We start from the raw sequence: 23,360 nt of genomic DNA, 5'->3' as shown, positions 1-23,360 counted from the left end.
TTCAAGTTGTACACTGAGCACACAATGATTCTTTTCTCATGTAAAAAGTATAAAACAAGCAACAGTTACAAACCACTACCGAATCTCTTCTCAAAACATACTTTATCTATAATTCTTTTTTTTTTTTAAATATAATTTATTATTTTTAAACAGAAAATTACTTCAAATCAAGTTGAAAAAAAAAGACAATGCCCGTTCTATTTCAATTTTAAGATATTCCGTTCCTCAGCTTCTGTAAATTAGCAGTAAAATAATTTAAAATGCTCACAAAAAATGTCACTGAATGATTTACAAGAAATGTGAATATACCCGTGTTATTTCTTAAAAGTTTATCATTATAATAAATCAAATTGTATAGGGAATGTTATCAAATCGCAAATATACTTTCAAGAATTGTGAATAAATGTACCTTTTATGTATTTTCTAAGTGAAAACTGATCAACAGGTGTATTTTAGGATAAAAAATAATAGGTATCCAGGTATTTGAAAAAAAGATCATGTTTTAATACTTATACGGTATTTTAGTTATTTCAACTTCAATTTTTATGTAATAATACATGTAGTATCAAAAAGCGTGTGTTATTTTTGCAAGATATCACAGACCACTTCCAATTCCATTTCATGCTAATAAAAATTGCTACATGTATCTAAGGGAAGATTAAAGGAAATTAGATTTCTCTAAAAATTTAATATTTTGTACATTTACATGTATTGGGGTACAAATGTCTACTTTTTACACGACCGTTTTTAAGACGTCAAAGAACCTTGAATCATATTAAGATGCATGAAATGAAAATTGTTACAAAAAAAAATTCAAGCTTCATTTGGAAACTATTGATTTTAACAGTTATTGTTCCTGGCTGAGGAGCGAATATCCTTGATATTATAATATAATTATGATTTAAAAAGATGATATCAGAGAAAAAAAATCTGACTTACTGTATGATACGAAGAAAGAGTTCCAATTGATCCAATTTGTCAGGGGTTTGAATTGGATAATTTGACCGGTGTGTTTTATACTAAAAATGTTTAGATGCCGTGTGCAAAAGAGATGGAGACGTTCGCAAAATTCTTAAGAGTTAACAATATCCTTAGGTAATAGGTTGATGAGGTATTGTATAACATGACGTGTTGACAGCTGTCGCGGGTTAAACAATTAACCCTCCCATTACAAAGATATATATCTATAATGTTCCTATAATAAATTAATTACAAGAAGACAACAATTTATTAGAAACAGGTTTTCAGCGCAGTGCTTATCATGTATATAATTTAATAGGTTTGAAATATATTTTACATGTAGCTACCCGTTTGTTGTTATTTTGTACATAGATACTATATGTTGTCATTAAAATTAATCATGTTCAAGAATATTAAGTTATAGATTATAACTGAATTTGATAAAAGGTTTAAAGTAGATAAGTTAATTATAAAATGAATAAAATCCAAATATTTTACTAAATAGGTGGCTCTCTCGCTATAGAAGTGATATCTGTTTTGTTAAACATGCTGACTGCATGCCAAGCCACGTCAAAATTTGGTGAAAAGTAAAAAAAAAATGTATATATTAGTTTACTGTTCAATTAATATAATTTTTGTAAAGTTTTAGATATAATATAAAGTCTTGTTACTATAAAGTATCTGGGAACACTTTCAAGAGTCTATTTTTACAGTTTACACAATTAAAATCTTGATTTTCATTGAAATAATATAATTTGTAAATCTTCTGTGTACAAGATCATAAGAAAACTTGTTTGTGATATATATCTCTTTGAAGTATAACCGCCCGTTTTGTAGTGTTTCTCCTTAATAAAATATAATAACAAATGGGGAATCAGTTACTCTGAGGCCCGTAGGAAGCAATTTCAGTTGGGGGGGGGGGGGGGCACAACCATACATTTTTAGTTGGGGGCACTATCAACTACCAAAAAAATTCCTTGACAAGCAAAAAATAAAAGGGTCATCAGACGTTATTATTGAAGGGGCATAGGCATATAGTAGCTCCATGTATGTTTTCTATAGTATTTTATATATCGGCAAAATTATTGGGGGGGGGGGGGGGGAGGGGAGGGCTACGGCCATGACTCTTCACTCCGTACAATATATATGGGTAAACTCGATAGACAGACGGACAGACAGACCTAATGACATACGTCACGGTTTTACGGACACTTTAGTCTAAATCTAAATGTATCTTTACTATACATGTAACTCTTTTTCTTCCTAACTCTCCCACTTGAAGTAAATAACATTTTATAAATCATTTACTTTACTTTGATTGGCATGCCCAATTATAAATTAATCCAGTCACTGTCAATCTTTATCACTCAACACTGACCATCGCTAAAGATTAACGCCTATTAATCCGCGAATTGTTACCTAAACGTTTTAACTCAACTTAGTGTCAAACACTTTTTTGATCTCAAAATGCATTGTCCATCTGTCCTCACTATCTTTTATAAGTATTTATCCTTAAGCAATATTTCATAGCTTTGACGTATTATTTCATTGTTACCTAAGATTTTTTATTAATATTAATTTACATTCTTATTCTATCTCTTCCTTATCAAGAATTTCATAAGATTGCGTATGTTAAATATATTAACTCATAAACAAGCTGAAAATAGAAAGTATTTACGAATGTGCAAAATAAACAAATAAATAATGAAAAAATAACTCGGGGAGACCTAAATGTAGGGGGGGGGGGGGGCTCCTGTTCACAAGCATTTGTGTTTTGGTCACTGAATTCTGTTGACGAAGGGACGATATTTTTTCTTATAATTGTATAGAATATTCAAATATTAGATTAAATTTATATATCAGTACTAAATGTATTAAGATACGTTATGTGTGAACATTTATGATTTTTAGTGACATTCGCCGGTTGTTTTAAATCTATGTAAAATTATGTCTAGATATTGTAATATCTATAATTCTTTTAAGAAGTATAGTAAACATTTATTACTCTGTGGACAGCAAGTGCCAAAGCTGACCTTTGAAAGACCTTTGGAAGACAATTATGTAACAAGACAAGACCATTTGTTTGTTTTTCCCTGGGCTGATGAACGTCTTGATGAACATGTTTTGAAAATGTCGATCCTAAATATTAAAATATATATTTAATTTAGTAAAATTGTTTTACATGTAATTGTTGGTTATTGACGTTCATCTGTCACAAAACTGGATTTTTTAATATATTATAATTGAAACTAACCAAGTCTTATTTTTTTAATTAAGAAGTTTCTTTTAATTTCTCTCTCTCACTCACCCCCCCCCCTTTTCTCTCTCTCTGGATATTACAAATTGATGGAAAAGACTTTTACTGTATTCATTTTATTAGCTTTGTTAAGTTTGAAACAATCATGTACAAGAACATGACCAATTACCCTCTTCATTATATTAATAAAAACAACTGATACATGTAGCAAGTACATGTACATTAATAGTATTGTTACTGTGTGAAAAAATGTAGAGGCTTTATTACAAAATGAAAAAAAAAAATTGTCAGGTGACAGAATGCAAAGACATGTTGTAAACATAACCATAAGTTAAGTTAGATTTCAAAGATAAACTTAAGAACAAATACATGTACCAGTACAATCCATTTAGTTTTTGTTGTTAACTGTGTATTGCAAAGCAATATTATATTCATAACTTTCATTTTACATCATGTACATGTACTACATTTATAACTTTTACCATTAAGTCTGTTTGTGTGTTGGAAAGTACACCATGGTGCAGATAGAACATAAATCACTAAATCACTGAAGACAGTTAGATGCATAATGTGTTGAAGTCTTCCATTATTATTATTATATACATACACTGTATTTATCATGCTATACCTACATGACTTATCCTCTAACATAATGACCTAAAAAAAAGTTCCTAGTATTACCTATGTCACAAAGGTGACACAAAGATTCAAACTGAATAATTTCTGTTTAAAATCTGGAAAATTATCTCCTTACAAAACACATGTATAGATGCACAAAAGATTTATGCGTGAACAAAAACAAAAGAGGTTAGTGTAGTTTGTTTTACAAAATACATGTATAAATAGTCAGATACATAAGTTTTTTTTTCTTTGAAAATACACAGATTCTGGACGGACAAAATAAAATGACGGAAAATAAAACCTATTCTTCTACAGTCCAAAAAACATACAATTGCTGTACTTATAAGCAAATAATACAATAAACTTAAATATTTGGCACTATGCAGCATTCTTTTAAAATAGCACTCTCTAAACAATATAAAACATAAATCATATACCTTCCATGCTAAATTTTTCAATTTCATGGCATAATAAAGATAAAAATAAAATTCTGTAGATAAGAATAAAATCTAACATTTCTCACAAGAGACACAGGAGCCACAATGCTCAACTGAGTAACCATTTCGTCAGATTTTAAAACATTTTTTCCACTTTATATTCTTATGAACATTTTTTCACTCCAGTATTGTGGCCCCAACCAATCCCCTAAAGCCATGATTTGAAAACAAACTTGAACTGCACTACATGAGAATGTTTAAATATTGATAACTTATCATAGCTCTCTGCATGCTGTTTCCTGAGAAGAATATTCTTGAATACATATTCCAATATATTTTAGCTTTGATCCTGTATTGTGGCCCTATCCTACCCACACTGCAGAGCCTATGATTGTACAAACTTAAATATGCACTTCTTAGGGATGCTTTCATATAAATATGATTAAATATGGTCATGTTGTTAATGAGAAGATGGTTTTCAAAGATATCCTCCTATAAAAAACACTGATTCCCTGTTATGGCCAAATTCAATCCTTAGGGGTCATGATTTGAACAAATTTGAATCTGCATTGCCTATGGATTCAAGCACATATATATCATTAATTATGGGCATGCTGTTCTTCTTAAGAAGTTTTTTAAAAATTCATATAGCTTCCAACATATTTCCATGTAAAACTTTGATTCCCTTTTGTGGCCCCACCTTACCCCTGGGGGGTTTGATATGATAAAACTTGAACCTGTACTTCCTGAAGATGATTGCATATTAATATCACTTGGTCTAATCTTGGCCCCGCTGTTCTTGAGGAGATTTTTCCCTACATATTCCAATGTAAAACTTCAATCCCCTATTGTGGTCCCACCCTATCTCATGGGGCTGTGATTTTAACGAAATATCAGGGAGCTTTCACCTAAGTTTTGTCTTCTGGACCCAGTGGTTCTTGCCAAGATTTTTAAATATTCCCACCCTATTTTGCCTTTTCTTAATTATCTCCCCTGAGAGACTGCATGGTCCTTTCTTTAAACTAACTTTGATCGACTTTATCCAAGGATACTCTGTGCAAAGTTTGGTTGAAATGGTTCTGGAGAAGAAGATGTAATAAGAAAACTTTAAGATGACAACAAAGCAGACAGACATCAGATAAAAATTGATCAAACAAGCTCACTTGTGCCATATGCTCAGGTAAGCTAAAAAACAAGCCAATTTTTTTTCTTATATATGAAAAATAAAAAATCATAGCCATGATTGTTTCCATGGTAGCTTAATTTCACGCAAAATGTTTTCCCTGCGATTACATTACACAGGAAGCACAAAATGAAAATCATAAAACACCATGTTTTATTCATCCCTAACAATACAGAGTATAATTCTTTTCAAATAATTGTAAGATACAGTTGTAATTCTAAAACAGTGAATGCATATGTCAGATCCTTAGGAAAAATGATGATGTCTATGACTAAATGTTTGACTAGTTCTAAAATTCATTTTGTTGCCCTAGATAATTTTATTGAAATCTACCTATGTGGGTAGAATATGTACAATGTACATATACCATAACAATTTTATAAATTTAGCAATAGCCTCATTTTGCATGTGCATATACTAATCACTGCACAGCAATCATCCTTCATTCTTAACAGAAGACAGGCTAAAAACATTTAAGAAATTAAAATCACAATAATGATATCAAGAACACCAAAATCATTAATCTGAAAATATTATATTTCATTTTTCATTAACTTTTAGGTATCCATATAAATAGCAGAACACTTTTCATATGCAATTATCAAACACACACATGTACATTTCACATGGAAATGTATCTGTAATTCAACAAATTTTAATGCCTATAACAATAATTGCATTCTTAATCATTTCTACTTGTAGAAAACATTCAAATCTCATGAAGTTCTGTAGTATTTCTATCAAAATGCAGTTTACATGTCTCCAAAAAAAAAAAAATAATAATAATTACCTGACCTTCTCAGGAAATAAACCCTCAGCAATCTCTATTAATACACACTGATGTAAAATTTAACAGACTGATGCCTTGCAAAATTTGATAAGTGTACTTTAAGCTTGTGATTTGTTTGTGATATTAACCCTAATTCTTTTACACAGACATTTCCCGTTCCACATTTCCTTCAGCTTGATCCTGACAGGAATCAATATTAGCTGCCTTCTGAACAAACACTCTGCAGGTTCCATAAGTCTTATCAGTCAAGACATCCAGCCTTTCTGCCAATGTTGGTAACAACTGAAGAGTCTTCTCTTGACTCTTACTGATTAGAGCTTTGAGTTACCTCCCTTTCAATATTTTCCTCATTGTATGGCACACACTGTACTGTTTTTCTGGTTTTTGTCTTTGTGTTCTAAATTTATGTCCCACTTCTTGTTAGCTTCCAAATAAACATCTCTGTCAAAGTGACCAGCTGCCATTGGAATACTACAAAAGAAGGAGTTTTTGTCTACATGTAGGTCTTCTTCACTATGGCCAAGTAATAAAAAAAAAAAAAAAAAAAAAAATCTGGATTTTTCTAACTCTTTAACATTCCATTGCTTCAGAGTAGTATTGTTAAAAATCATTACCAAAAGAAAAGCAAATGACTAGCAACTTGAATTTCATTTACCTATAGAATTCAGTTAGCTATACATGCACCAGAGACATTAATAACATTAATATTATTTATGTCTCTGTCTATGCCTAGTGTGCAACTTCACTGCTTATTTTTTTAACTCATATTCTTGAGGAAGAACTCCTACAGTAAGTAAATTTCTTTTTACCATGATTTCATGAAATTTTCCTGTGGCTGAGGAGATTTGACTTACCTGCTCAGCTGTCATTGTAGTGCTGTGTAATACACTACATGGGTCATCTCTTTTTTTGAAAGGGGGATACATGTATATATTTTTTTTTTAAATTTTATGGTCTTGATGTAAGCTAAAGAAATTTTTAGAGAGACCTTTGTATCAGAAAACATATTTGATTCATTTTTAATCAGACCTTTGTATTTTAAATGCATTATAAGTTTATAAAATATCTATGCATTCAATATTCAGCTTTTCTGTAACCTACTTGTCTCTGCCAGGTTTGATTGTTGCTTCATAAAGACCATAAACTGGACGGTGGTCTGATAATCGCAGGTTCATAACAGCATCATAATGCAGACATCTTATGGAATTCTTCTTACGAGGTTTAAATAATATTCTATCCTACAATAACAAGAACAACAAAGATTGAAGAAAGCTTTCTGTGCTTATAACAAATTGCTAGGGATGGGCGATTTTGCTTCATTATAACAATTCTTCATTATAGCCGTTAAGTTTACAATATATTTTTTAAGTAGTGGAATGAAAATTCCTTTTGCTGTTATCGTCAATTCATTATAAGCATTATAGCTGTATGCATGTTTTCCTGTATTAATCTTAATCAAAGAAATATCGACTCATTGAAAACTACATACTGTGTAGGATGGAATCCGTAGCTTACTAGATGTATCATAAATATCTTGATCTACATGTAAATCAAACTTATACGTAGGTTTAAAATTTATTCTTCCCTCTAAAAATCCATGGAAAACTTGGTCTGCAAAGAATGCACAAAATAAATTAATTGATTTAATTAAACAATCCATATACATCAAAAAACTTGCATTATTTTTGAGAAATAAACACTTGCCTTAAACCAAATACATGTACATGTATGCTAAATATTCTCTTTAATCATTTGAAAGTGGAACTTAAATAAAAAACATTTTCAGGCCCCGGGTCCATAAAACTTAGACGAGCTCACTTTTGATCTCAGTCTCACTTTCACCAAAGGAATTAATAATGGAAAAGTGAGACTGAGATCAAAAGTGAGCTCGTCTAAGTTTTATGGCCCCGGGGCCTGATCTTATTTCAAGACAGGACGTACCTTTATTTATACAGTCATTAAGTTCATCCCCCTCCAGTAGAAATTCAAAGTTAGGATGTTCCTGCTCCGTGATAGATGTCACTAGGTCCTCTACAGTATTACGACCCTTGTCTATCCGAAAATTAAGGTCCCCAAACCAAAACACACAGTCATATTTACTGAGAGCATCACCTGATTAAATATAAAAACATGTGCATATAATTCTAATTCTGTATACTGTGAAATATCATTCTTCATGGGGGCAATGTTCGTAAGAAACCAAAATTTTACTGGTTCATGGAGATGTAATTTCATGGGTAATGTGTATGTTGTTATAAAATAGATAACTCTACAGTGTTCAATGTATGAGTGTATCAATGTTTGTGAGGAAGTAAATTCACTTTTAATTCAGGGTAAATGTTACCCAGGAAATCCACAAATATTGATCTCCCATGAACAATGATGATTCCGCAATACATTTTACCCAAATTAACAAATTATTGAAATCTTGTTCAAACAAAAATATCACAGATGTAAAATACCCTAACAATCTAATATGCTGCTTTAAATTTACAGGCGCCACAAACTGAGCTGCTTGACTTCACATTTGAAATAATTAACAACCTCTTTTTCTTTGAAACAATTTTAGGTCACTAAATACAGTACTGAAGTACTATAGTATGCGAAACAATAAACTACAATGGAAACAACAAATGTACATTTACCATATGCATACCTTGAACACTTTTCTGATCTTTATGAGAGTATTTTGGCATCTTTAGACTGGAACTGATTTTATGATAATCTGTTATTCTATCCTTCAGTCGACCATCATCAGCTGTGTAACACAAAGACAGTGGTCATAACTTTGACAACCAAAAATATTACAAGTCTCTGTATTTTTACCTTTCAATAAAAACATACTTTTGAAATCATTTTTTTGAACGTAATAGGATGTTGTATATGGCTTTTTTGAATTTATAAGAGGTCAACCTTACGTTTTTTAATCTAATATCTACACATAACATTGAATGTGTCTATTGTAATGTTCATTTAAGAGATTTGACAAATATTGATTTTAAATGACAGCTGAATTAATACTTACAAGTTAGATGACAGTTGACAAAAAGAAATGAAGTTCCAAAAAAATAAAATGAGATTGCTACCGCTCCTTTAGTCTTCACCATAGTAACAGCTCGAGTGGATATCTGTTCATCATCTGGTACTAAAAATGAAATAAGTTTATAAAATTCTAGAACCTCCCAAAAAATGGTGAATTAAAACAAAACCATTAAATATATTAAACTTCTTAATGGACTGATGAAAATAATAACTATTTTAATCTGGTTAAAAGATGTTTAAAAAGTCGAATGTAGTTTGACTCTCCACGTTTAAAGAGATGGGGTAAATTTCACTTTACCTGAACAAAACCAGATGAGATCCCTGCGTATAAATATGGCAAGATGTAGGGATCCATGAGATGCTGAATGATAAAGAACATGCGTAGGTCCCAGTGTGGCTTGTAACAGCACCTCCCAATCTTTTCTGTAACAAAACAACTGTACGTGTACATAAACTGGCATATTCAAAATTTAGCGCAATCACTGGGTATTGAGTTGTTGGCATATTCATGAAATTGCACTACACACTAACGCCCCATATATTGTATTAATAAATGATTTCTTAACAGTATTCATGAATTAGCACATTGTTGTCCGTGTCTAAAATATGAAGCCCATTTTTTTAAGTACACAAACAGTAAACAAATATAGAATAAAAATTTAATTACAATTAAAACTTGTTATCTCAAACTTGATGAGACCAAGAAAAAAATTTAGAGATATCCTAGGATTTGAGATATTAAGAGTAAAATACTCAAAGAAAAAGTGCTTGGAACTTCTTAATCACTTCAACATATCCATGGTATTCGACATATCGATGTTTGAGCTGTACTTGTCAACTTGGTTTTTACACACAGATAAGAATTTATTGATAGCTAAATAATATGTAATAACAGCTTCTTAATCATAATTTGAACATCTCATGACAAACAACTGGTCTTGACAATAAAAAAAAAACCTTTGTAAGTTTGAATTCATTTAAAGCAAGCATTACTAAGTTTATTACATCATACCGGTACCAGTACATGGTGTTATGAACATGAACATTCCTAGCGCATTTCTGTTTTATAACTTTTCAAAGGATCAGTTAAAGTTCTTATTTGCCTATAAAGATGATTTTCTATCAATCAGCCATTTATATTAATGAATGCTTTACTAAATGTTTCCGATGACTACATAGTACATCTCATAATTTACAGTTCAAGTACACATATATATTAATGCAGCAGGCTATTGACAATTTCCTCACCACATGTACACAAACAAAAAAAAAAAAACAGAGAAAAAATCAAATTGCCTGACTACATGTACTATATAAGACTTCTGCTGGGAAAAGATTAATGGCTTGTGTCATCTGGTTTCTAAAACTCACCTGCAAATACCTGTATACCCAGACACCACAGATTAGCTTATGAAATATAACTTAGTTGCCAACATTCTTTATGCACTTTCTTACTTAATAATATTGTTTTCCTGAGTTCCAACAGCGTACACATCTTGCATAATTTCACTCTCTACTGGTAGGATAAAGTCCTGTAACGAGTCCTTACACTCCTAAAAAGAAGGATTCATGACTAAGCTACACAATACTACAAAGATCTGTTCAATCAGTCTTATTGTTAACTTAAACCTTCACTCTAGAACTTAAGAGGCTTTCAATGTAATCAATTTATTGTTAAGTATTTTGATCATCATTTCTTACTCTACAACAAACCATACTGACAAGTTATTGGAGCATTCTTATCCAAACTTAGAATGACAATAATATAGAAAGTATCATCTGGAATGAAGCACTGACTCACCTTCTTGTCCCCCATGTTCCAAATTCCTACCCAGATTCTGAGTTGGTGGTCAGGGAAGTACCTCTCCAGTTCCGGGGCCCCCACAAGAGAAGAGGTGATGCTGACATTGCCCCGCGAGCCAGTCCTACAGATTGGAATAGGATATAAAATAGACATGGTCATCAGCTGTTTTCCCTACCCAACACACAAGTCAAATAAAACGTCACATTTCTCACAGAACAAACACGAAAAAACTGCACATTAATTAATTGTCACAGGTAAGGGAAAATGAAAGTGTTGATGTGTGTTAATAGTTGTCAATAGCAGTAACTCCCGTGAACACAAATCAATAAAATGAAAGTGGCCAAAACTGTGTATTTCACAAGACAAAATATCATTCAATTTCCTCTATGTTTAAAGCCTGGACGTGCACTATATACTGGGAATTTAAATGTCACGACTAATGTACATCGAACCGTGTGTTTTGGTTACAGTTGATCAATAGCCCCTTAATCTTCTTACCCTGGTAAAGGTCATTGTTACAATTCCATAAATCATCATCTGGACAAAACCATGTCATAAAGTGCTTAATGGAGATATTCATTTTGTCCCCTGCTGTTACACATTAATTGACTTAATTTTAGAGTTAAATATTTTAGCCCCATGTCTTCTGGGCTAATCAAGTCTGGACAAGACTTTGTCCATAATGCGACTACATTGCATAGATGGCTCTTCTTCTATTGATATTTGATTAGACTGTAAATATTGACTTTTTCTATTCATATATTGATACATACATGTATTTGAAAGAAGATCAGCTCTTATGGTCAGTAATTCATGATAATAAAGTGCAGGAATAAGAAAGTGAAAAACACATGTATCATATGGCATTTGGAATCATTATGAAAGTTCTAACATCAGCCATTAATAAAGAATCATGGTTATAACTTGCAAAATTTACTGCTTAATAAAATAAAAGAGACTCAATTTGGACCAAATTTATACAAGTAAACTTGAAATTCAGAAATAATCAATTAATTTGATGCATGACTGATTCTTTTCTAATTTTCCTAATGTACTAATTAGTCTAATTACACTGTATACCTAGACAATTTTTGTCTTCATAACATTTACTTGTGCTCCTTACAATTCAACACAGATTGATTTCAAGAAAAAATTGTGTACTACATATTTTTTTCCCCCTATTTCTTTGCTTCTTATGCATAATACATGTAGTAATATATACCAACAATCCACTGTATGTACATAACTGGCCATCAGTCACGGGTAAAGATATTTAAGTTGATTACATTGAATATGTGCAATTCTTATCCAATTACTCAAGGACTCCTTTGCAATGCAGTATTTAATACTATTCTCCACAAAATACTTATAATACTACAGTATTCTTAATCTATGTATGAGGGTTGATCCAAAAGATGTCACAAATGCTATAAATCTTGAATAATCAAAAGTTTATATACTACATGTACTAATACCACTATCTATTTTGAATTTGCCCTTAAATTTCATTCAGATATGCTAGTATGCAATACTTTATAAAATATTTAAATAATCACAACATTGGGTCTCCTCTAATGCTACATGACAAGAATGTATCGATGTTATTATGACGTTTTTCTTGGACACTATGCAATTTTGATTCTGATGGTAAGGCCATACCAATAAAAGTTTTTGTTTGTTGGACCCGCGTGCTCGTATTTAAGCAAAATTATACAAATAATATTAATTTCAATTTCCCGCACCATGGAAATTCGGTGCTATTTTCTATTCCATTTCCGCTATATTTTTTGTAGTTTAAATCTGCTTACTCTGCAAATCAGAAAAAATATAATTGTCCACTCACATTTTTTCATGCTATGCCTAAAAATTTTGCCTACAAAAAAGTAATAATATTATTATTTAACCGCTTGCCCGCTTGTACTTTTTTTTTTCATCAAATGTCAAGAAATTAAATTGGTGTGGCCTATGAAAGATTTGTGCAAAAAGGAATAAATTTATAAATAACATTTGGACTTAGTTTAAATAATTTTAATACTACAACTCAAAACAAGATGGTTTCAGACTTGTCGAAATCCGTCAGTCCTGTCGGCAAGGTTAGTAAAAATTTGTCTGGACTGATAACTTTTAAGAAAACATCGGTCCAAATGACCGTTTGAAAAAATCGAGTGTGACGCAAATTTAAAAAAGGTCAGGATCAGGATGCGTAACTGAAAGTCACAAACACAGAAGAGATGGCCATGTGCGCGGCGTAGTGACAATGGTCAATTTTAATTGTTACAGGAAAGACATAAAATATGTTATTTATGTTTCTTATTAAAGTCTCTTTATCCTAAGAAAAGAAACTTGTGAGATTGAAGGCTGTTGAAAATATTAAAGGGCATTTTGGTGCTGTTATTTATTTTCCTTTCTCAGCGTCAAAATAAGGTACATGTATCTGGTCTGACAAAACTTTGTCCGGTCCGACAGAACATTTGAACTTTGTCAGACCAAATATCTGACAGTGATTTCAAAATTTCGACAAGTCTGTGGTTTATAGCAAAATGGCAATGAAGATTATGAAAAAGAAGAGATATTAAAAAGATAATGCGGATGAACTGAAAATGAGTGCAGAAAAGTAACGTAATAACAACATCAGTGATATTCTTGTCATGCTGCCATAGACAAAACCTAATGTTGTTTTTATCTTAATATTTTATAAATAGAGGATATTCAATGTTTTGTAGTTGGATATGTAGTGGGACAGGCTTTTTTGTCCCCCGCTTTCAATGAAAGTGGGGGATATTAATTTGGGTCTGTCTGTCCATCCGTCCGTCCATCTGTATTTCCTTCTGTAAAACTTTCGTTTCCACGCGATATTTTGAGAACCCTTTTAGCTTTTGCAATGAAATTTTGCATAGCAACTCCCTATGGCCTAAAGAAGAACCCTATTGATTTTGAGCTCAAAGGTCAAGGTCATAAATTACTAAATTCTGTCTGATTTAACACTTTCGTTTCTGCATGATATCTCGAGAATCCTTTGAGCTTTTGCAATGAAATTTTACATAACCATTCCCTGTGGCCTAAGGAAGACCCCTATTGATTTTGAGGTCAAAAGGTCAAAGTTCAAGGTCGTAAATTTATACATTCCATCTGTGTGTAACACTTTCGTTTCTGGGCGATATCTCAAGAAGCTTTTGAGCTTTTGCAATGAAATTTTATACCATAACTCCCTATGGCCTCTCTCACCCCTCTCAAAGTGTGCCGCCCCCTTTTTTTTTTAATTTAATGTATTAAAAGTCGCTTAGCAATATTTTTAGCAATGGGGCATGTGGAGAGTTATTTCGTATCATACAGGTTGTCGGGGGACTTTATATTCTAATTACATCTATTAGAACTGTTTAGTAAAAGCTAAATTAGACACTATGTATTGAATGTGTAAAATTTTGACAAAATCGAACATGAATAAAAACATTTTATGTGACCTAATGTTTGCATTTAATTTGCCGTATAAACAAGTGCCTCCATGGTCTAGGGGTATGACTCTCGCTTAGCATGTGAGAGACCCAAGGTTCAAATCCCTGTCGATACTTTTTAAAATTTTTTTTTTTGGAATTTTTTTTTTTGGATTTACTATATATATGATAGTATTCAGCATGAAATGAAAAAGTTATGATGTCTGGCTTGTACAAATGCATAAAATCATTATTACAGTGTGATAAATATTCTTTTTAAAAAGAATCTTCTATAGTTATATTAAAGAATATGCAATCAAATCTTTAAATCCATATTGGCATTTTTTATTTGCTTCAATATACATGTATACATTTAATAATTCTACAAATCAAGGGGGGGAGTCTGACCCCCCCCCTTTCCCCCGAACTGTGCATGCTCTTCTTTTTTCCCTAAGCGGGGGACACAAATTCTCTGAATTAGCTTATTTTTACATTTTCACGAGTGCGAAGCACCAGTGAAAATATAAAAAAAATCCTGTCTCACGAGTGAAATAATTTCCATATCTAACTACAAAATATTGAATTTTCTGTTTATTAGATTTTCTTTGATTTTCCCTTTGCTGCTGTCTTTTCTTAACATAGTGCCATAGGCTGTGACATCATAGTTGAGCGGTTGAGACGTCATATAGCTTAGCAATTGAAAACTTTGACAAACAATTGAGATTGAAAACTTTAGCAACATACATGTATTTGGGAAGAAACTGGCAGTTTTAGTCTCTATCAAGAGGGTTTAGTTACTATTTCTATCTTATGACAGACCAGAAATAATTTTTTACTTACTTATATATAATTATATCCTTTCACACTGTGAGAGAATATATCTTTTATTCCATAAATTATTTTATATCTATTTATTTAATATTAGTATGTCAAATTTTGTTGATAACATTTATTTAAAATATTATAGCGATTGTGATATTACTTTAGGATCAACCCTCGAATCCATTTACATCACAAATAATGGTAACTTAATGGAAAATGTTCAACAATTCCTCTTGTTTTATCATAATTTTACATAATTTATTTGCATTAAGGATTCATATACCACTGTAATATTGTTTATCATATTTTCATAATCTGAGTGGTTTAGACACATTTAACAATTTGTAATGTTACCCTCAGCACTAGCAACACACTTGACAACAGCTAACACAACGATAATGTCACATGCATGTAAATTATGCACCTACGGTTTGCCGTAGAAACGTCAGTTGTGCGTTAAAATAGAAGCCAAACAATCTTGACGTCAATCAAAGCTTGTGTCCGATGTAGCTTAATTGAAAATGACAAATGAAAAATGCTTGCGAGTGCAGAAATAACAAAACTTTAGATGATCATGAACTCTCTGGGTATGAAATAAACAAGAAAGAGGTCGGTAAATCTTTTTCTAAGCTTTCTTATTGAGCAGGGATGGGCACGATTACTGAAAAATGTAATTGATTAATAATCGATTACTTGGAGGAATTTTGTATAATTGATTATTAATCGATTACACTCATTTTTGTCCTGTAATCGATTGTAATCGATTACTTTGGAAGATGTAATCGATTAATAATCGATTACTTCCAAGTTTTTATCCCTTCAAATATCAAAGCAATATTTAAATGGTAATGTTGATGATACATGTGTATCCACTGAAGTTTGAATGTGTTCCTGCAGTTTCAGTGCAGATTCTTTTAAGATTTTATTCCAGCTAACATTTTCTCTAAATGCCCAAATGAGGGATTCTCTACCATGGAAAATGGAGACATGATTCGTACAATAAAACATACCAAGGAATTAATTATTCCTTTCAACCTTGGATCTGAACCTCCATATTTTTTTACTTGTTGCAAAAACTATTTAATATTTTATTGTGAATAACTTCATTAAAAGTATTTGGGCTGCCCGTATTTTGACAGTACACATTAAATATTCCTGTACGTGTCTTCTTTCAAAAAAAAATAAGTAAATTAGAACTCATAGTAATAAACAGTCATGTAAATTAAATGTGTCTTTAAGTAATTAAACTATAATAGCACAATTTCATTCTGTATTGAAATAACTATTTTGAGAGCTATTAATTGTTTTAATAATATTGTTTGTCTTCAATGGAACTATGAATTCTATGAGTTAAACAATAGGTAGTTCACAGTTTACACCTCATTATCTGCAAGTCAGGGATGTCTCAGTCAATTAATTAGCCAAGATAAGCAAACACAGTGACACACTCCCTCTCTTACAGACACTTATAACCTCTCACTGATATAAAAGCAACCATACAATTTTGAATGAAAATTAACATAAGAATGATTTTGCAAATTTTAAAGTTACTAAAACACAAGTTAGAAGTTATTTAAACATTTTAAGATATGAATAAGTACCGATATTTCCATCTTCTTATTTTTCCGAGTACAATTTAGTTTATTTACCAAATTATTTATATTTAATATTTTATTATATTAATTTATTATATTTAATATATTTAATTAATCTGTTTTTGCTAATTAAAATTTTCTATTACAAGACAAAGTTTTTCAATATCTGAAATATGAAAAAGGACATGCAGCAAGAGGACAGTGGGTCAAATGTAAAATGCATTTAATACTACTAATAATAATATATTTCATACTAGACCAGTAGGTCTATAATGCAAATTTTATTGAGAACATTATTAAACTTATGATAATAAAAGTTAAGTAATCCAAACATTACACTAGGTGGTTTATATTTGATATTTATGTGTGACTGACTGGAAATGATTCTCCAAAATAACATCAATTTATGTAAAAATAATCGAAAGTAATCGAAAAAGTAATTATAATTACATTGGAAATTTTAGCTGTAATCGATTAAATTACGATTACAAGTAATCGAAAATCTCTTCGATTACAGATTACTGTCAATTACTTGGAAAAAAGTAATCATTACAATCGATTACGATTACTCGATTACGATTACCCCATCCCTGTTATTGAGAAAAACAGAAGCGGGGAGTTTGAAAGCCTTCTAAACGCGAACTTCACGACGATCTCTGAATTTTTTTTGCTGACATTCTAAATCAATAAAACATTCAGTATCATAAAATAAATAGTGAATGTTTTGAGGGTAACAGTTGGAATTGATACCCCTCAGAAAACCACTGTCAGCTTCCACTGATGCATCAGTTGACATTCGTTTTCCTTGGGGTGTCAATTTCAACTGTTACCCTCAAAAACATGACTCAAATGAAAGGCACAACAATGTAAAAGATGTTTCAGACTCTGCAATGTTGTTTATTTTGAGTTCAATGGGATTTATCAAAGCAACCTATGTAGCAAAGGACAGAAATTGTTGAAGATTTGGTAACTCTTTTCATAACAACTGAAATCATCTTGTTAGTTCAAAGAAAATTTCAACTAAATGGTAAACATAGTAAGATTACCTTGCCCTGGCCTCTCTGATGGTGATCGGTAACATGGCACAGGATGCTGACAGTGACCTCTGAGAAATATTGTCTCCTGTCCGCGAATCTTCAAACTTCTGATGAGGGTACGAGGGGTCAGTTTTCATGGTCATTTTAAGTGAGGTTGAGGTGATATCTCCGAGTGGAGGGAGATGAGTTTTAGAAGAAAGAGGAGGGAGAAGTCCTCTGGAGGTACTGGCACTCCCTGGACTGGCCATTTGAATATTGTCACTTTGCAGGATTTCGTTGTACTTTTTGTTTATCTCTAACACATCAGCATTTGAGCCTATAGTCTTGTCAGGGTTATCTTTCATGAACACATCATCATCTGATTTTTCTCTGTCATATTTCTCGGTTTCTGTTTTGATGTTTATGTAAGAGGAGGACTGTTTCTTTGTCTTGGTTTCGACCTCTACCTCCTCCCCAGAGGAACCAGCCTCTCGGTTTCTCTTCTCCCCTTTAGAATTTCCTTTCACCTTTACTTTTCTATCAGATTTGGGTGTCTGAGGTGGTTTTGGCTGAAAAGGAAGACTCTTTAATGACTCTAATGATCCCTTTGGATCATTAGCCATTTTCAGGGCCCGGAACCTGTGTATGGTAGCATCAGATGGTGCTTTAGTTCCATTGCTGCCATTGTCGTCTGCATCAAGAGGGGGAGGGGGGTCCCAATCACATTTCTCAGGATCAGGTTTTTTCAGTCTTGGTGCTGGTTTGGGATTTTTTTTCACATATGTGTTGGTTACTCTCTTACCTCGCTCTAACCCTGGTTTTGTGTAGTTTGCATTATTAGACATATCCTCTGACTGGTTGTTGTTAGAATTTTCCTGTGTTTCATCTGAAGTCTGTGTGCTATCAAGCTTTACATCCATCTCCTCTTTGGCCTCTGATTCTGGTTTCTCCTTGGTGATATCTTGAGTCTGATTGGATTGCAGTGACACACATGACCCTAGTTCACTCCCACTCTCTGACGACCTGCGCTTTTTTTCAGCAAGTTTTGCCAATGCACTTTTCTTTTTAGGTTTTCGACCAGTAGATGAGAGGGATGCATTGTCTCCTGTTGGAGGTTTGAGATTACTGATGTCCACCTCCATGGTATCAGATCTACGTCAAAAATCTCACCTACAAAAAAATAATAGTTACTTAAATGTAACATAAAGCAGTCTATGCAAAATTTTTTTGGTCCACACAGGACATTCGGTCCTGTGTAATCAATGAACACACAGGACCGAACCAAATTTTGTCAGACCGAAAAACCTGATGTAAAAAAGTGAAACATGAAAATGCAGAACCAAGGAAATCTTATTTATTATACTAATAATACTTAGTACTAACAGCTTTCTTTTACCAGGGATTGCTCCCGCACAATACTGTAGACGGTCCATGCGGTTTTAATGACATTCATTTACGTATTTGGATTTGTGCAATATTTTTTTATTCATTTAAATGACTCCGCGTCAAAATGGTTAAGCTCAAAACCGGACACTGAGACATCCGACATTCCAGTCCAGTGTAAAAAAAATGACGCATCGGACCAGAGGCACTGCACATCGGTCAGGACTGACGGTCCGATGTCTTTCGCATAGACCGATAAAGCAGACGTATCATAAAGCAGGTTTGCATAATGATAATCCCGGGATCAACATTAACGGTTGTCCGATTGCCTGGGGCAAGTAAATTCTCAGTTTCTAAAAAATTTTTGGCAACCAAGTTCTGCATTCGGACAAGTCAAAGTTTGAGTTCACTTGCCCGAAGGGCAATTGAATCTGAAAGTTAATGTCTATCCCTGTAATCAGTCTCTTTATAATGATTTGACACATAAAGTATTCTTGACATACACCTGGAAAATATACTAATATTTTTAGGTTCTATCTTTGAAACATCTCTACATGATCAACAGTAAAATACATGCTTATACAATGTAATGAATTCATTCTTACATTTTCAATCCTAGTGGTTTTATAATTAATCAAAATTGCTAATCTTTGGCACTTTGCTAAAAGCATGCTTTACTGTATTTTACTGTATTTTGTGAGTGATTGGGGAGGGGAAAAAGAACGAGAATAGGGAGTGCTTTCACTTATTATTTTTATTTATTTTTTACTCATCTTGATTTGAGTTAATTGCATTCAATATTCAATTCTGGAATATCTGACATAGCGTAATGAACCTGCCAAATGAAGGTTGAAAATGTTTATCCATATAACAATGTATAAACATATTTAATACAACATGTATGAATTTCCTAAAAAATATCACAAAATTTCATATATTACACCAGTAACAGCAATCCAAACAGTTTCCTACTTGTGTATTGTCTATCTTTCCACAAAAGAGAGATGTGGTGTTTAGTTTTTTCCCTTAAAAAAAAATTCCAATTATGGGTTATTGAAAACAGTCTGAGAAATATATCAGGGAAAGAATTTTAAAAAATTGTGTAATTAAAGTTAAGTACTAGAATATAATTAAAATTGTTAAACTGATTCAAAATACTTAAAAACTAACAAGAGAGAGAAAATGTTACTGAAGAAGGGTTAACCTGTGTCACCTAAGTCTTTCTTAAGTAACCAATGAACTCGTCCATTGATTCCTACCCAAACAAAGAGCACAAAATTTCGTAAAGATACGAAGCATTACGAGCATTAGTCATTATTCCTTCGTCATCATTATTCCTTCGTCATAAAATACTATCAGGAAATTAAGGACATTGGCAAGTCAGGGTTTTCCGGAGAAAAAAGGTTTAATACATGGGTGTTTTAACTTATGAAAATAGTGCTTGAGAGTGATCTCCCGTGTAGAATTCTCTAAGCGGTGAAAAGCAATAAAGCGTATGTTACATAGATAAACAAAAGCATATGTACTCAGGGGTGTGCAATTAGCATCGCCCGACGCCCGGGACTACCATTTTTGAGGGTCGGGCTAGTAGTTTCCTGCACGGAGGTAGCCCCTTGGGCTAGTAAAAATTAAAACTACCAATGTAAGACATGAAAATCACTATCGGTCTTTTCACTCATTTTTTGCTATTAAATTCCCAACCAATGAAAAATTTCCAGGGAGCATGCTCCTATTGTTCATAAATCTCAATAATCTTATCCATTTTGCAGTACTTCCTGACTTATTTACTTCCAAAAACGATCGTTTTTTTTTCTAATCCGAATTTCCTCTATTCCCCTGTTTATGGTAAATACTTGCAGATATCTCATTAAATTATTTACGATCACTCAATCAACTGAAAGATAAATGTTATGTGGTTTATATAAAATATATTTCCAGTGTATTTAATGATTTAAGATGAAAAAAAAAAGATTTTCACTTCATTTTATATGAACTAGTGCAATGCACAGAAAAAGGGAAGATAATTTATTTTAAATGCATTTTTATTTTCTATCTTAATTATTAATTTATACATGATTCAATTTTACTAGTGAGAATTGAACTTATTTCTTAAAAAGAATGACTTTAAAACCCTGACTTTTTCAACAATAAACTATTTTTTTCAATATATACCGCCCCCTTCCCACAATTGGGCTAGCAACTTTGTATTTGGGGCTAGTAACTTTATTGCTGTTACTAGCCCGTGGGCTAGTACTTATTTTTTTTAATTGCACACCCCTGTGTACTTCCTTCAATGGGTAGAATCATCTATACAGCAAGAAAGAAAAGCAGTAATGGCTTTGTTGTACATTGTATTCAGGGACAAAGAGCCAACAGGTCGTTATTTACCATAGTTATGCTCAATTTGCTGGGAAGGGCAAAGATGCGACATATGCTGAAAGGTAGGTCGACCATGCCGACTGAGAACAGTTCTTAGGTCGTGTGAAGGAATCTGCATTTAGTATCTACGAATAAACAATAAAAATTAATCCATGCCAATATTTTTATGACAATTTGTTTCAATTAATTCAGTCAATTACATGATAAAAACAATCAACCAGTCTCTTGACCAATTTTAGCTGTTAAGGGATGCAACTCAAAAATGATGATCGGTGCCGGTATATCCATGTCTTGTTTCTATATATACATTTTCAGCCAAAATATCTAGAAGTCATAGGAAATGAAGATACAATAATGTGTATAATACAAAAACTGTATGAAATAAATGAATTTTGAAGAAATAATATGGTGAAAAAATATGTAGGTCCCTTTTATCAACATTTTACATTGGAAATGCATTAAGAATTGTAAAAACACTAATTTGACAAAATCTAAAAAAGAATGTTGGTAGGTAAAACAGTCCAGAATATAGCCTGTTTAATACATTTAAACCTACTCAAAAGATCTTGAAAAATTCTACACAATAACCAGGAACCTTGCCAATGTCCTTAACACTAATTATCTTTGAATAAACAGATATTTTCAAGAGAAGCTTCATTTCTGATTCTAGAAATGTTTTTACTTACATAATTTTGTTTTGGTTGTTTAAACCAAGTAAATCAATGTTCTAGCATCGTTTAGATAACTCAAACCCGTCTTGGGTTTGAGTATTGAAAAAAAAGTAATCAAGTAAAATTTGTCCTTGATAATTGGCTTTCTCCTTTGAGTATCCATAGATTAGCTTAATGGTAAAATCTTTAATCATGTTTGGATGTGAAGTTTACTGACTAAAATACTACATATAAAGATGAATCTTTGACGTATTACCGATTATTATCAATTAAAAGCATCGATTTTTTCTTTTTTATGACCATAATAATTTTAAAACTGCCTAAACGATATTCTCTTACCGTAAATATGTTGGGAAATAATTTTCTTGTTTGAAAAGACGGTCATGATACAGTAGCTTTACTTAACACAGGGGCGGTGTAACTTAGCACGTGTGATTCAGAATCTTTTATTTGTAAACAATGCAATAGTTTTCATAGCAACTTTGTAAATACAGCAAAGTGCTCGTAAAATGGTTAAGTAACTGTTCGTGCAGACATACATGACCATTTCTTACTTACTATAGTATACACTGTGTGCATCATACCTTTATTTTTTACGCATATTCCCAGGAAACTGCAAATTACATTGCAATGAAAGTATTATTTTCACTACTCTGACTCCATATTGAAACCATCACGCATGCCCGATTTACCAAAAAGCGGAACAATGAATTACATTGTTAACCTGTACACATTTTTTTTCGCTTTTTGAATATTTCCACTAAAACGATCCGGTACTTCTCTTTAATTTTCCTTTTTTCCAATTTTGTATCCCCCCGGAATTTTCAGTTATTAAAGGTATATACTGAAGGGAATAAAAAATGACGTTAACGTTGGACCACCCCACCCCCACCCACCTAGAAAACGTGGACCCCACCATCACCACAACGAAATAGTTTTTTTTTTTTGGTCTTTTTGTTGTTGTTGTTG

The 23,360-nt window shown here is 32.2% G+C and overlaps 2 protein-coding genes across 2 annotated transcripts in view; both read right to left on the bottom strand.

The window, feature by feature from the left end:
- Nucleotides 1–23,360, bottom strand: part of LOC133197177 (serum amyloid A protein-like) — a 270,340-nt gene that overhangs the window by 231,498 nt on the left and 15,482 nt on the right. The window lies entirely within an intron of this gene.
- LOC133197163 (phosphatidylinositol polyphosphate 5-phosphatase type IV-like) lies at nt 3,328–23,067 on the bottom strand. The gene is made up of 11 exons (XM_061333042.1): nt 22,976–23,067; nt 17,989–19,128; nt 11,092–11,215; nt 10,746–10,843; nt 9,589–9,713; nt 9,274–9,393; nt 8,905–9,006; nt 8,190–8,360; nt 7,738–7,859; nt 7,350–7,486; nt 3,328–6,719 (listed from the first exon to the last, which is right to left on the bottom strand). The coding sequence occupies exons 2-11, from the start codon at nt 19,098–19,100 to the stop codon at nt 6,596–6,598; spliced, it is 2,235 nt and encodes a 744-aa protein (XP_061189026.1). The 5' UTR covers nt 19,101–19,128; nt 22,976–23,067; the 3' UTR covers nt 3,328–6,595.

Source organism: Saccostrea echinata, unplaced genomic scaffold (assembly GCF_033153115.1).
Source record: "Saccostrea echinata isolate AGI-Se365-2 ecotype Australia unplaced genomic scaffold, CSIRO_AGI_Sech_v1 ptg000030l, whole genome shotgun sequence".
Taxonomy (NCBI): domain Eukaryota; kingdom Metazoa; phylum Mollusca; class Bivalvia; order Ostreida; family Ostreidae; genus Saccostrea; species Saccostrea echinata.
This window is presented reverse-complemented; position numbering and strand designations above follow the sequence as displayed.